General features: G+C 46.9%; 1 protein-coding gene across 2 annotated transcripts in view; it reads right to left on the bottom strand.

Moving 5' to 3' along the window:
* Positions 1 to 15,715, bottom strand: part of MYO5C (myosin VC) — a 296,937-nt gene that overhangs the window by 51,892 nt on the left and 229,330 nt on the right. For both annotated transcript variants that reach the window (XM_075345779.1, XM_075345780.1), the window contains 2 exons: positions 8,463 to 8,556; positions 128 to 191 (listed from right to left, as the gene is read on the bottom strand). In XM_075345779.1, coding sequence (XP_075201894.1) covers positions 128 to 191; positions 8,463 to 8,556 — 158 coding nt within the window. The remainder of the gene's footprint in view (positions 1 to 127; positions 192 to 8,462; positions 8,557 to 15,715) is intronic.

Below are 15,715 nucleotides of genomic sequence, written 5' to 3'. Positions count from 1 at the left end.
CAGGGATTAGTAACACACACCTAGAACTGCTCGTGGTTGTGAGTGCATAGTGGACCTGACAGGCTCCCTTTAAAGATCTAAAATTGCTCATCTCTGGAGAAGTAGAGCATGGTAAGAAATCTGATACCTGTTTTTAATATCTTCAACTTCAAAACTGTCCAAAAGCTGTCTGGCCATTTCAGACATTTTCTCTGTAGGAAAACAAAAGTTAAGAGAAAGTGTACATGAATGGTTTAAAGAACCATGTAAAAATTTACATACATGACTACTCTATAATGCAATTCTATAGATTCTATAGTAAAAAAAAGTTATTGCTTTTCATTTTCCTATTTCTCACATTATTAAAATGTATCTGCATATATGAAGTACTGTACATAAGCAATGAACTCAACTGGCAGGTTGGGAGGAGAGAGATATAGGTCACAAGTAACATAGATTATACAATAATTAAGGCAAAAATGATGATGACCCTGCTCATAAAAGCGTACAATCTACAATGTGGTTGGGGGGGTCACACAAAGACATACAGGTACTTATTTACTATGATAGTGTGACGCCCTGGACTAGTCAGGTCATCCCAGGTAGTCACACACACAACACACCCCCTCCCTGATTAGGTGATAGCAGCCAACCTAGAAACCCTTGTCACCACTCTCCAGGTTTGATGTCCACACCAGGGGGGACGGAGCCAGGCGGTTGGCTCCACCAACTGAGGCGTTCACAGGCCTGGAGGCGGGAAAGACACAGACAGACTGAGTCAAGTGGTAGTGCGGAGTGGAGAGAAGTCAAGTTCAGAGGCAGACCTGTGTCCAGGCCTGCCAACATACTACCCGGTGGCTGGGTCGGAGCCCAGTCACCTTTGGCATGGAGGTAGACGGTTGTAGCCGCCTGCAGGAGCTGGGATTACAGCCGGTGGAACTGTAGGGACCGGGGTCGGGCGGTGGCCCGCCGGTACCGAACCGGGGAACAGATTGGAAACCGGAGCACCAGGAGGGGTCAGACATTCTTACAAAGAGGTGCAGGAGAAAGGCGGAAACCACCAATCTATTCTGGGAGAAGCTGCGGCCGGCTGCAGGCCCTGTTCATCACCCAGTTTGGTTTACCAGAGACTCCAGTGTATTGTGTCATAGTGAGTACACCAGTGCCTTCGGGCCACGCACCGCACAGCACCTAGCACGCACCCGCTCCCACGCCTCAGCACCTCCCTCGGGCCCCCGGGACCATCGCTCCCCTACCCACGGAGGGGTCAACACCAAGCTGCACAACACCGTCCCCGGGAGGCCTAGTTAACGGCAGCGGTGGTGTCCATCTATTCACCACAACCCGTGGGTAGCATCACGAACTTCCATCCCAAACCAAACCACCGCGGCCCTGGCCGTGGAGCCACCCCGTCAAGTCCCCGCGTGAAGCGCCAACTCCCTTGCAGAGCGACGTGACCCCCGGGTCCGTGAGAGGCTCGAGTCACCACCTGCCGTACGAGCACGGATCCGAGCGGCTCGGCGGTCGCAGTCGAGCCCGAGGGGCGGTACACATAGACTCTTCTGGCGTCTGCGAACAGGATAGAACCATCCACTTACCTGTGGAAGTGCGCCTTGAAATTGTTGTTAGCGGTGTCCCGCTGAAAAATTGCAGAATCCGCCATCTTTGGCGCGAAAAGTTCCCGCCCGAGCCGTCTTCCCTAAACAGAAAGGGTGCGAAAGTGAAACCCCGCCCCCCGAGAGCAGAGCGGTGCAAAAAGCAAGTAGAGTGCTCGGAAAAGACCAAGGGGGGGGCGGGTGAAGATCGGCCTCATGTGACTGTGGAGATAAAAGGCAGGGACGCCAGGACTCTGCTATCCGTTTTGTTCCTGGATCCCGAGAGTGCAACATGTCCGCCCCGTCTGAGAAGCCCTAATTCCCGGAACCCATGCCCGGAACAGCGGCGCGGGTGGAAGCCCGGATGACTCATGTGTTGCCGCCTACAAGTGCAGGTGAGGTACTTAATGGAGCAGTGGGCAACCGAGATGGGGGAGCTAGCTTCGGCTGTGCGGGCACGCGAGATGGAGGCGAATTTGGAGGAGCGGGTGGGTGACCCACGCACCTATGTCCTGGAGGGACCGGTCGCTGCGGCTGAGGGACCCGGTCTGCCCCCACTTCCCCTGTTGCCTCCTCCATGGGCCGTTCTAGCTGCGGCTGCCCTCCCGCTCGGTCCGCCGCCCCCGATACCAGCGGTGGAACCCGTCCCAACTGCCCATGAGGACCCACCTGTAGATGCGGCTCGCGGACGGCCGTATACCCGGCCCGCACCAACCCCGCTACCCTAGAAGGTGCCCGTCTCAGACGTGATCCCGCCAGTCCCGGCAAAGGCGACGCCCAGAGAGGCCCAGGCCCCGGCAGTCCGCCCGGCCGAGGAGGAGAGCGCTACCCGAAAGAAGGCCCCGAAGGTAAGGCAGGCTGTTCCCGGGTCTGGGCCTTGGCTGAGGTCCCGAGGGGAGGCCGCTGCAAGGCAGCAGAGCCGGCCGCGATGCAGCGGGGTTTCCCCCAGAGGGTGACAGTCGTGGCCACCACCGGGGAACTCCAGCTGGGCCAGACCCCCACCCATAAAGACCCCGGGCACGCAGACGCCTCGTATTGGGAGCGGCGGCCAAACCAGACGGGCCGGGAGATCGAGGCCTGCGAAAGGAGGAAAGCCGAGATCCTCGCCTGCACGATTCGGGAAAAGGACAATTTGAGGAGTGCCACCTACCGGGTGCGAGGCCAAAAGTACCAGGGCCAGGTCCGGAGGTTCAACCGTGACCACGGATGGGGGTTCATTTATGAGCCCGGCCTGGAGGCCGAAGTGTTCTTCTCCCGCAGAGATCTGAACCCGCACCTACCCTATGGTCACCCGGATCATGACCTGCTACCCGGCGACTTGGTCCAGTATACCTGGCATTGTGGGGAGACGGGCTGGTTTGCCCTGGATGTCCGCCTGAGAGAGGGCCGCAGTGCCCCGGAGCGGCCCCAGTCCCCTCCCCCACCGTACAGCTTGGAGTGACCATTGAGGCTGAGTATGAGGAGGATGAAGACCAAAGTTAAAGGCAGCGGAACCCGGCTGCCAAAGTGACACAGTCCCCGTTGGGACCATACTGCCCGTTGGGACTTGGCCTTGTCTTTAGGTAAAATGGGGCAAAACAGAGAACTGGCAGGCCACCCAAAAACTATTGGGTTTGTAAATAATACCTTCCCTTAACGGCCCTTCTGGTTTCACAGCCTTCGGAGAGGCAGACTGGAGGATGGGCTTGCGGGAAATAGATGGCCGAGGCCCGCCACCACTACAACCGGTGGCCATCCTTCGAGTCGGCAGTCCCCTGTACGTGGGGCCCCTGAGAGACAGGCAGTTGTGAAACCTGCACCCGTCCCGTTGGGAAACACCTGGGCCTGTTCCTGGACTGGGGAAAAGGGGTGCTGCCAACTTCTTAGGGGCAGCATCAAGGTACAGGTTGTTTGGGTGGGTGAGTGAAAGACCCGGACCCGTTTCCCGTCTTAATAAAAATGTTTTATGTTCGTAACGTTCAAGTATGTGCCTCCCGAAAGGGAAGATCTAAAAAAGCTAAAAATTTGTAAGTTGTACAACCATTAGTATACTTGTTCTGTTTTTCCCGTTTTTCTATTTTTCAGAAACAAAATAAACCGGTGATGGACGGGCAGCCCGCGGACGGTCTGCATTAAACCAAGGGGGAATGTGACGCCCTGGACTAGTCAGGTCGTCCCAGGTAGTCACACACACAACACACCTCCTCCCTGATTAGGTGATAGCAGCCAACCTAGAAACCCTTGTCACCACCCTCCAGGTTTGATGTCCACACCAGGGGGGACGAAGCCAGGTGGTTGGCTCCGCCCACCGAGGAGTTCACAGGCCTGGAGGCGGGAAAGACACAGACAGACTGAGTCAAGTGGCAGTGCGGAGTGGAGAGAAGTCAAGTTCAGGGGCAGACCTGTGTCCAGGCCTGCAAACAGACTACCCGGTGACTGGGTCGGAGCTCAGTCACCTTTGGCAAGGAGGCAGATGGTGGTGGCCGCCTACAGGAGCTGGGATTACAGCCGGTGGAACCGTAGGGACCGGGGTCAGGCGGTGGCCCGCCGGTACCGAACCAGGGAACCGATTGGAAACCGGAGCACCAGGAGGGGTACTCAGACCCAGACGAAGCCCCGAACTGACAGGGCCAAGTCAAATCAACTGATTGCGGACTGGACTTTAGGACCTATCCCACACAAGACCCGTTAGAGGACAACAGCCCAACCATACAGGGTAAAGCCACCGCCAAGGCATTGAGACCCAAAGGGCCAGCGTCTGCGGGCAAACGGGCTCCTACGGCATATACAAGTCGGGGAGCGGACTACCGTTGCTTAGGCATAGGAGTCAGACATTCTTACAAAGAGGTGCAGGAGAAAGGCGGAAACCACCAACCTATTCTGGGAGAAGCTGCGGCCGGCTGCGGGCCCCATTCATCACCCCGTTTGGTTTACCAGAGACTCCAGTGTATTGTGTCATAGTGAGTACACCAGTGCCTTCAGGCCGCGCACCGCGCCACACAGCACCCAGCACGCACCCGCTCCCACGCCTCAGCACCTCCCACGGGACCATCGCTCCCCTACCCAACGAGGGGTCAACACCAAGCTGCGCAACACCGCCCCCGGGAGGCCTAGTTAACGACAGCGGTGGTGTCCATCTATTCACCACAACCCGTGGGTGGCGTCACGAACTTACATCCCAAACCACCGCGGCCCCGGCCGTGGAACCACCCCGTCAAGTCCCCGCGTGAAGCGCCAACTCCCTTGCAGAGCACGTGACCCCCGGGTCCGTGAGAGGCTCGAGCCACCACCCGCCGTACGAGCATGGATCCAAGTGGCTCGGCAGTCGCAGCCGATCCCGAGGGCCGGTACAATAGTCCAGGCATTTTGAGCAAATGCGGGTAGATAAAAGGAGGCATGAGTCAGTCACGGGTCAATATTTGTAGAGCTTTTGGGTGCGGTGGAGAGTTTAATGGAAAATTATGTCCAGAAAAATAATGAATGCGCTATATATAAAAGGACTTTGATTAGGGAACATGAAAGGCAGCCCTAAACAAAATGTGTTTTTAGGGAGCCCCTAAAACTGTGTAAGTTGTGATTAGTCCAAATTTCTTGGGGTAGAGCATTCCTGAGGATTGGGGCAGCTTGGGAGAAATCTTGGCGTCGAGAGTGGGAGGTTTAGATTATGTTAGTTGAAAGTCAATTGCGGAGCTTAGAGAACAGGTAGACCAATAAACATAGATGAAGGACGAGATGTAGGGGGGTGCCACACCATGAAGAGCTTTGTGGGTGAGAACAAGCAATTTAGCTTTGTGGGTGAGAACAAGCAATTTAAATTGGATCCTATAATGTATGAGCAGCCAGTGCAAAGACTGACACAGGGCAGAAGCATAAATGACAGATTGAACACATTTTTTTTATTTCCCACTAATGATTAAAAGTATAAATTAAAAGCAACCTTGTCCCTCATAATAGAGCTTTTATAATTAATTTTTACTATTTTTAAGTGTTGCTGCAGTATGTTAAAATATTTAATACCAACACATGTGTACTCAGATGGGATCGCTGCCACTTATCCCAATAGTGGGCTGGTATCATGGCCACAGATGCATGATTGACATCCCAGAGTGTACATGGAGGAACAGACAGGAACTTGTCCCAGTACATGTGATACCAGGACACTGCCTGAATAAGTGACAAGGGTTCTCAGACTAGTTCGGGTACATATTTCCAAGGGTTAAATAATTATATTTACACATTGCAGCACAGTTTATGTATAAGAAGGAGATCATTAAAATGGTTATTAAGAGACCAACAAAGTGCTCCTAGTACATTATAGTGGTATGGGGTAAATCCGCTTTACAGGTTTTCTTTAAAGGGGTTTTCGCACAAAGTTCATTTTAATCAATAAATCTTGAAATAATAATTATTTCCACAATTGGATGTGTTTAACCTTCGTCAGGCTGCATAATTTTACAACGTTAACAGCGACCCCTTATCTCGGAAGGGGGTGGAGATATTTTATTGAAATTTGGCCAATATATTCTGTACCAAAACTGCAGAGATGTCACGAAAATTCAGCCCTCTACGGCTTTTGGAAAAAAAAATGTATTGTAATTTTAAAACGGAATAGTTAGAATTGTACCTATTCTGCTGGACAAAGGATAAATAAAATGTTCCTGTGCTGAGATAATCTTATATATGTGTCCCTGCTATGTACTGTGTAATGGCTGTGTCTGACTGAACAGAGACATAGTCTGATCATACCACATCTCCTGAGCAGGAGAGGAAGTAATAAAGTACACATACATTACAACACAGTATTGCAAATAAGTCTTTCTTTGAGGTAAAGAAAAAAATTTCAGTCAGGGAAATGTTTTACCTCATGAAAAGAATCAGCTGTGATTCCATGCTGTGCAATCTATAGTATACGCTCTTTTGAGTCCCTGTACAGTCAGACACGGCCATTACACAGTACCTACAGGGACACCTATTTAAGACTCTCAGTACAAAACCTTTTTTTTTTTTTAAAACACATCCAATCTTGGACTTGATTTTTATTATGCCAAAATCTATTATTTAAATTGAACTTTAAAGTTAACTTTGTTCGTAGAAAACCCCTTTAAGAAATTGATGGCAAATTCAAGCCATAGAAAGGGACAACCATATGCAATTCACTTAAAGGGTTAAATACACCAATGTAACAAAAATGTTATCCTTAAAATCATATAGTGTCGTATCCCAAAAAAAATTGGGTTCAGAACTAGAATAGTCCAGAGGCTTGTTCTCAAATATTTTGCTCGCTCTCTTCTGATGTGTATGCTATTAAAAGCTGGCTGAGACTATGGATCTAATTCATCAAAGTGTCTGTTGTAAAACACTTTGAAAAGTCACTATATTTTTGGACAAGGCAGGGGTTGTACAGACATTTTGCGTCTATTGGCCTTCTGACAATAGTTTTGGAGTTGGGGTGAAACGGGAGCTGGACAGGGCTTGGCAACATCCACTCATCTAATTTATGAGCAGTGACATACCTTTTGACAGCCAGAAATCTGACACCAGTTCCTGACTGGAGTGAGATTTCAGGTGCGCACATGGAGGTACACGCCCTCATCTCCCCACTACGCTCTAGTTGACTGCCCGGTTTATCCCTATGTGTGTGTGTATATCTAGGGAGACATCTGCCAGTCAAAGGGATCTGGATGGGGAAGAACCAGCCAGTGACCTACCAAAAACTGGTCAACCAAGACACATAATCACTGGCCGGCTTTCCAAAGTATGTTTACGCTAAAACTACACATTGTTTGTAAAATATACCTACCTACAAATCACACAGCTAGTGTCTGGTTAATGAGACCCATAGTTCGGTCAGCATGAATCTGATGATAGATTCTTCTTAAAGGGAAAAAAGTTATTAACATGAAGATATGCGATTATTAGCATTATAAAACCGCCAGGCAGCCGCATTGACAGCCCGGCTACCTAGAAGAAATTAACTTTATTATTCAATCATAGGAGGTGTGGCCAGGGCAGTTTCAGACTCTGCTCAGTATATGGTGACTGGTGGCTGTAACCATCCCTAACACTGACTGACAGCCGGTTTTGTACTGATGCTATGCAGAGCTGGCTGTCAGTAAGTGCCGGCATGTGGTTACAGACGTGACTCATTGTATACTGAGGGGTGACTGAAACTGCTCCAAATCGTACTTCTATGACTGAAAGCCATAGGCTGCAAAGAGGAAAAAAGTTAATTTCCTCCCAGTAGCCAGGCTCTCAGTGCGTCAGCTGGGCAGGTTTAGGACATTATTAACCTGCAGATTAAATCCATATCTGCATGTTAATAGCGTTTTTTGATATGACAGGTTCCCATTATGGCACAACGTACCTGCTGGTGTGCTATTGTAAGCAGTGTTTAGCTGCAGTATAGAGGACAGGTATGTGTACAGGTGATGCCTAAAGGTACCGTCACACATAACGAGATCGCTAGCGAGATCGCTGCTGAGTCACGGTTTTGGTGACGCAACAGCGATCCCGTTAGCGATCTCGTTATGTGTGACACCTACCAGCGATCAGGCCCCTGCTGTGAGATCGCTAGTCGTTGCAGAATGGTCCAGGACATTTTCTTCAAAGCGATGTCCTGCTGGGCAGGACACATCACTGTGTTTGACACTGTGTGACAGGGTCACAGTGACTGCTGAGATTGTTATACAGGTCACTACTGCGACCTGTATTGTTCCTGCATCGCTGGTAAGATCTGACTGTGTGACATCTCACCAGCGACCTCCCAGCGACTTACCTGTGATCCCTATCAGGTCGCATCGTTTTCGGGATCGCTGGTAAGTCGTTGTGTGTGACTGGGCCTTTAGCTCTTTTTAAGACCTCCAGGTATACATTAACTGTACGATCATACAATCAAAACATGACATGTACCTCGCATTTCATGCTTTTGCAACTGTGCTTGGTTGTCAGTTTCCTTTATCTGGGTTTCAAGAAGATCAATTTGAGTTTGAAACTCTGGGATTTTCTGCACACAAAAAAGAATAATATTAAAGTAATAAGCATGTATTACTCCTAAAACTTAGATCTTTAGGTTACATGTATAGTGGGGATGTTATACCAAGTTCTGTGTCAGATTTGCATTTCAGAACTCTGTAAAAATCAGGAGAAAACTTACAGAAACAATCATATTAGGTTTAGTGGTCTCAACAAAAGCTAAATGACAACCGAGAGGGATGATTTGCTTCATATAAAAGGTACGAATATTAAGTTAAATATCCTGAGTAGTGATGGGCGAACATCCTCGTCACTGCTCATTACTCGATCAAGCATTGGGATGCTCTGACCCAACTCGAGTACTGAGTATAATGGAAACCAATGGTAAACTCGAACATTTTCAAACTCCAGTGCTCGATTGAGTAAAGTGCACGCTCATGGATCACTAATCCTGAGAAGACATGAGCGAAAACGAACAGTAAAATTTGGTGTTCGTATTGAACACGGACTTTACAAAAAAATCAGTCTTTGAGTTTAGAATTCAGGTGCTGTAAGTATGGTAAGCACTCGACTGAGTATTGGTGTGCTCAGGTCTGGTACGCTCGGGTATGTTCGGTGCCGGCCCGCTTGCAGTGTCTGAGTGGCTCTCACTAGAGGTAAAAACAATGTTATCAGATGTAGTGGGTGCATAAAAAAAAAAAAAAATCCGCCCTTCTTTCCGCAGAAATGCTCTGTTTATTGATGGTTGTATGTGGGAAGGGACCGGAACTGCTCAATCATTGACTTCTAATGGGATTCAGGTCCAGGTCCAGGTCTTGAACTGAACTTTATCTAAAGCTGGCTGAACCCATGAAACCCAAACTTCAAGGGGTCCACTTTAAAGAGTAGCGAACCCAAAGTTTTTTGTACTGAACACAAACTTTACAAAAAAATCAGTGTCTGAGTTCGGGTGCTTTACGTATGCTAACCACTCGATCTAGCATTGGTGTTCTCGGGTACACTCGGTGCTTGGCCCAGTGTGAGCCGGTTGCAGTGTCTGAATGGCTCTCACTGGGGTAAAAACAACATAATCAGATGTAGTGTGTAAGAAAAAAAAAAGCCCTCCCTCCCCTGAAAATGTTTTGTTTACGACTAGCTGTATTGGAGCGGAGGGCCGAACTGCCCAATCACTGACTTCCAATGGGGTTCAGGTCAAACCTGGATCCCGATCTGAACTTTATCTAAAGGCCTGCTGAACCTGCGGAACCCGAACTACAACAGGTTTGGTCATCTCTAGTCTGCTCATCCCTAATCTTGAGTTGTAGAGATGTCTTCAGACTTCAAGGTGTTGTCCACTACTGGTCAACCAATGCTTAATAACATCAATACCCCACATAAAATAAAAACAATTAATGGTCACCTCTCGCAGAGTTACTGTGATGCCAGCTCTGCTACTCTGCTATTTTCAGTACTAGTCTCAGCAGGTCACATGACAGTTTTGTCAAGTGACCACTGCAGCCAATCAAAGGCCACTGATCGGCTGCAGCCCTTACTATTCTGATAGACCAGATGTTTGCTCTGATGGAATACTACATCTTCATACGTGACACCTGCAGCCAATCGGTGGCAGCTGACACAACTAGGTCATGTGACCTACCGAGAATAGCAGCACTAATGTGACGCCCTGGACAAGCCAAGCGTCACAGGTAATGGCATCACCACACCCTACACCCCGGTTAGGCACACCTAAGCTAGACCTGAAATCCTTGTTGCCTTCCTCCAGGGGCTGATGTCCACACCAGGGGGTGGAGCCAGGCGGTTGGTCTCCGCCCACCAAGGAGTTCACAGTCCTGGAGGCAGGAAAACCAGGCAGATGAGGTTTGGAGTTTGAAGTAGAAGGAGGGACAGTAGTGAAAGAGAAAAAGTGACAGTTTGAAAGCCTGAAGTTGGTCCGGGTGTGTGCCCCGGACCGAGACAGCAAGGTTAGCAGACGGCGGTGACCGTTTGCAGGAGTGGCCTATCGGAGTTACCGTAAGGACCGCGGATGGGTGGTGGCCCGGCGGTACCGGACCGGTACACAAGGAGAAGCCAGCACCATTGACAGGGGCCTTTCGGATCCCGGCAAGGCTAGGAGTCGCCGTGAATTTGCCAAATCCATCAGTGAAGGGGACCTCCGGGTCTCCAAACAACTAAGTCCCGATTGAAGGCAACCGTCCAACCGTATGAGAGAGACACCGCCACCGCCAAGGCACCAGTTTCTCAGGGCCAGCACGTGCGGGCAAAGAGGGGCTCCTCCGGCCCATATCCAAGTCGGGGAGCGGGTTACCGGTGGGAATCCATCGCTACCAACATTGAACATAGGTGCAGGAAAAGAGACAGTCACCGTTACCTACCGGGGAAAAGCAACAGCAGCCGTCCGTGGGAACCGTCTTTCCAGCCGTCTGTTTTACCGAGAACAGTGTCATCGTCTCAGGCTGAGTGAGTACCACCGTGCCGTGCGGCACAGTGTTGCCCCCGCGACCCTGCACCTCACCAGGCCCCGCACCTGGCCTGCCATCCCTCATCCTCCACCCCATCACTGGGCCCCGGGACAACCAACCCCTACCCACGGAGGGGAGAACTAACAACTCTGCTGCTCCCTGTCACCGCTCCCGGGATCCCCATACAGAGCAGCGGTGGTGTTATCAAAAATCACCACAACCGTGGGTGGCGTCACGGACAATAAATCCCCAAAACCAAACCCCTTTTCACTCACGGGCGAGGAGCGCCGCTCGAGTCCCCGGCCGCTCGAGTCCCCGGGATCCGGCCCATCGCTCGAGCCACCGAGCAGCAGCGGCCGCAGCAGCAGTGGCAGCCGGACCCGAGCAGTGGGAGAGAGCAGCGTCCCCTCCTCCGCCCGCGACACTAACATTTCTAGAACAGCACCGCCGTAGGAGCGGAGTATCGATTGTTATTATTATATAGTATTATTATATAGGGCAGTAAAGTGATTAGGCAGTGGTTGTTCAGTAGTGGACAAGCCCTTTACATTAGGCTCTTGTCAAAAATCTTTTATACAGTGCAACTGTAATGCACATTACAGTCCAAATACAGTCAAGGCCCTTACTGCCCCTGTACACATTAGAAAAAATTCAGCCGAACCCGACATCCATTTCATATATTGGGGGCCTCTTATCTCTTCCCCAACAAGTGAAATTGGGAAAGAGAAAGATTGGGAAGATGGAAATTCAACACCCAAACATTTTGTTTTCATGTTGGATTAGTCGCTAACACCTTTCTCCACTCTCTTCATTAATAGCACAATATATTTTGTTCTATAGTGGGAGTCACCGAGCACAGACCCCTCTTATAACTTCTCCCACCTATAAGATCCAAGTCTTTCCTTTTGCATATTTATAGCTCACTTTTTTTGGCTTAGAAGTTAATATGTTTTTTTTCATGTTCCAATTAAAGATTAAAAGAAAATATAGCACTAATATAATAAAAAAAACATAATGCCACAGAAAAGATGTCACAGATATTCAACATTTTAAAAAGTTGTCAAAACAGGAAAAAATGAGAAATCACAAAACATCATAAAATCCATTAGTGATTTTATAAAGAGGCATGGAAGGTAAAATTATACCTATAAGCACTTTTATCCAAGAATAAGAGACCAAAATTTTGCTAGTGGCATACAATATTGGGCATCAGTGGCTGGGCATGTTATACAAATCTCTTTCTTATGCCAACTCTTGGCTGCCACGCTAGTATGTCAAGACATGGCACACAATCCTAATGTATTTTTTCTTTTGTACTTTCCATTAATACCTTTTCAAGCTGTTGAAGGAAGTCTAAAAAGTGACTAAAACACAAAACTATAAGCCCACGCTGGTGCATTCTGTCTCATTTATCACCTAATATGTATGAGGAAATCAGTGTCACCGGCGTGTCACTTCTGGTATCATACTTTTTACATTGAGTCTTGGAAACAGGAAGAGGAATTTCTTCTATCTATAACTTTTGGAATTTACCTTGCATCACAACAGCATTTCCCCTTCTATGATTAATGACAAAAACTATTGTGTGTAGTTCCTCATAGACGACAATCACTATTGCTCCATTCTATGTTTGAGCCCTTACTATACTTCATTTTATGAATATTACACACTGGCAGTTTGTAATAGGGCACTGCATACAATTCATGCCAATTGGAATCAGTTCTCATCGTCCTCTAAGTAAAAGAAATCTCTTTACATAATCATATATAGTGATAATGTGATTAAATTACATGGAGAACAGTGGGTGAAGGCGGAGGGAAGATGCACATCGGGTATATCTCCCCAATCTTGGAACAATCCACTCACAACAAAGCTAATGTATAAGGTATGAAATCACTTGTGAGCCCCAATGCTTCATGGCTGAAACCTCAGACACTTGATCTAAATGACAGATTAACTTTACTATGTATATACAATATACTAATAAATATATATATAGTCATATGAAAAAGTTTGGGCACCCCTATTAATGTTAACCTTTTTTCTTTATAACAATTAGGGGTTTTGCAACAGCTATTTCAGTTTCATATATCTAATAACTGATGGACTCAGTAATATTTCTGCATTGAAATGAGGTTTATTGTACTAACAGAAAATGTGCAATCCGCATTTAAACAAAATTTGACCGGTGCAAAAGTATGGGCACCCTTATCAACTTCTTGATTTGAACACTCCTAACTACTCTTTACTGACTTACTAAAGCACTAAATTGGTTTTGTAACCTCATTGAGCTTTGAACTTCATAGGCAGGTGTATCCAATCATGAGAAAAGGTATTTAAGGTGGCCACTTGCAAGTTGTTCTCCTGTTTGAATCTCCTATGAAGAGTGGCATCATGGGCTCCTCAAAACAACTCTCAAATGATCTGAAAACAAAGATTATTCAACATAGTTGTTCAGGAGAAGGATACAAAAACTTGTCTAAGAGATTTAAACTGTCAGTTTCCACTGTGAGGAACATAGTAAGGAAATGGAAGAACACAGGTACAGTTCTTGTTAAGCCCAGAAGTGGCAGGCCAAGAAAAATATCAGAACGGCAGAGAAGAAGAATGAGGAGAACAGCCAAGGACAATCCACAGACCACCTCCAAAGACCTGCAGCATCATCTTGCTGCAGATGGTGTCAATGTGCATCGGTCAACAATACAGCGCACTTTGCACAAGGAGAAGCTGTATGGGAGAGTGATGCGAAAGAAGCCGTTTCTGCAAGCACGCCACAAACAGAATCGCCTGAGGTATGCAAAAGCACATTTGGACAAGCCAGTTACATTTTGGAAGAAGGTCCTGTGGACTGATGAAACAAAGATTGAGTTGTTTGGTCATACAAAAAGGCGTTATGCATGGAGGCAAAAAAACATGGCATTCCAAGAAATGCACTTGCTACCCACAATAAAATTTGGTGAAGGTTCCATCATGCTTTGGGGCTGTGTGGCCAATGCCGGCATCGGGAATCTTGTTAAAGTTGAGGGTCGCATGGATTCAACTCAGTATCAGCAGATTCTTGACAATAATGTGCAAGAATCAGTGACGAAGTTGAAGTTACGCAGGGGATGGATATTTCAGCAAGACAATGATCCAAAACACCGCTCCAAATCTACTCAGGCATTTATGCAGACGAACAATTACAATGTTCTGGAATGGCAATCCAAGTCCCCAGACCTGAATATCATTGAACATCTGTGGGATGATTTGAAGCGTGCTGTCCATGCTCGGCGACCATCAAACTTAACTGAACTGGAATTGTTTTGTAAACAGGAATGGTCAAATATACCTTCATCCAGGATTTAAGAACTCATTAAAAGCTACAAGAAGTGACTAGAGGCTGTTATTTTTGCAAAAGGAGGGTCTACAAAATATTATGTCACTTTTATATTGAGGTGCCCATACTTTTACACCGGTCAAATTTTGTTTAAATGCGGATTGCACATTTTCTGTTAGTACAATAAACCTCATTTCAATCCAGAAATATTACTGAGTCCATCAGTTATTAGATATATGAAACTGAAATAGCTGTTGCAAAAACCCTAATTGTTATAAAGAAAAAAGGTTAACATTAATAGGGGTGCCCATTTTTCATATGACTGTATAATATATTAATATATATATATATATATATATATATATATATATATATATATATATATATATATATATATATATATATACATACATACACACACACACATATATATACATATACACACACACACACACATATACATATACACACAGTGTGTCCACCCATATCCTGTCGACTGCCATTAACTTGAGAACGGCGGCAGCTATAGGCATAGAAGTGGTGTCTAGGTATAGTAAAGTAGCCATGCGCTACGCAATGAAACCACCTATAGCGCCACCTGGTGGAAAAAGACGTAGTTAGCATTTTTATCTTGAAAACAGAACGAGATAAAGAAAAAAATGAATTAAAAAAATTGTTTGGCATCAATTCAATATGAATCGACACATTGCATACAGACATATCTAGACACCACTTTTATTCCTATAGCTGCCGCTATTCTCAAGTTAATGGCGGTGGACAGGATATGGGTGGACTGGACACCCCGTATACAGTGCCTTGCGAAAGTATCCGGCCCCCTTGAATTTTTCGACCTTTTCCCACATTTCAGACTTCAAACATAAAGATAAAAATTTTAATGTTATAGTGAAGAATCAACAACAAGTGGGACACAATTGTGAAGTTGAACGAAATTTATTGCTTATTTTAATCTTTTATAAAAAAAAATAATAAACTGAAAATTGGGGTGTGCAATATTATTCGGCCCCTTGAAGTTGATACTTTACAGCGCCACCTTTTGCTGCGATTACAGCTACAAGTCACTTGGGGTATGTGTTGATCACTTTTGCACATCGAGAGACTGAAATTCTTGCCCATTCTTCCTTTGCAAACAGCTCGAGCTGAGTGAGGTTGGATGGAGAGCGTTTGTGAACAGCAGTTTTCAGCTCTTTCCACAGATTCTCGATTGGATTCAGGTCTGGACTTTGACTTGGCCATTCTAACACCTGGATACGTTTATTTGTGAACCATTCCATTGTAGATTTTGCTTTGTTTGGGATCATTGTCTTGTTGGAAGACAAATCTCCGTCCCAGTCTCAGGTCTTTTGCAGACTCCAACAGGTTTTCTTCAAGAATGGTCCTATATTTGGCTCCATCCA

The sequence above is a fragment of the Anomaloglossus baeobatrachus genome, chromosome 4 (genome assembly GCF_048569485.1).
Source record: "Anomaloglossus baeobatrachus isolate aAnoBae1 chromosome 4, aAnoBae1.hap1, whole genome shotgun sequence".
NCBI lineage: Eukaryota > Metazoa > Chordata > Amphibia > Anura > Aromobatidae > Anomaloglossus > Anomaloglossus baeobatrachus.
Note: the sequence above shows the minus strand (reverse complement) of the source record. Positions and strands in the feature narration are given on the sequence as shown.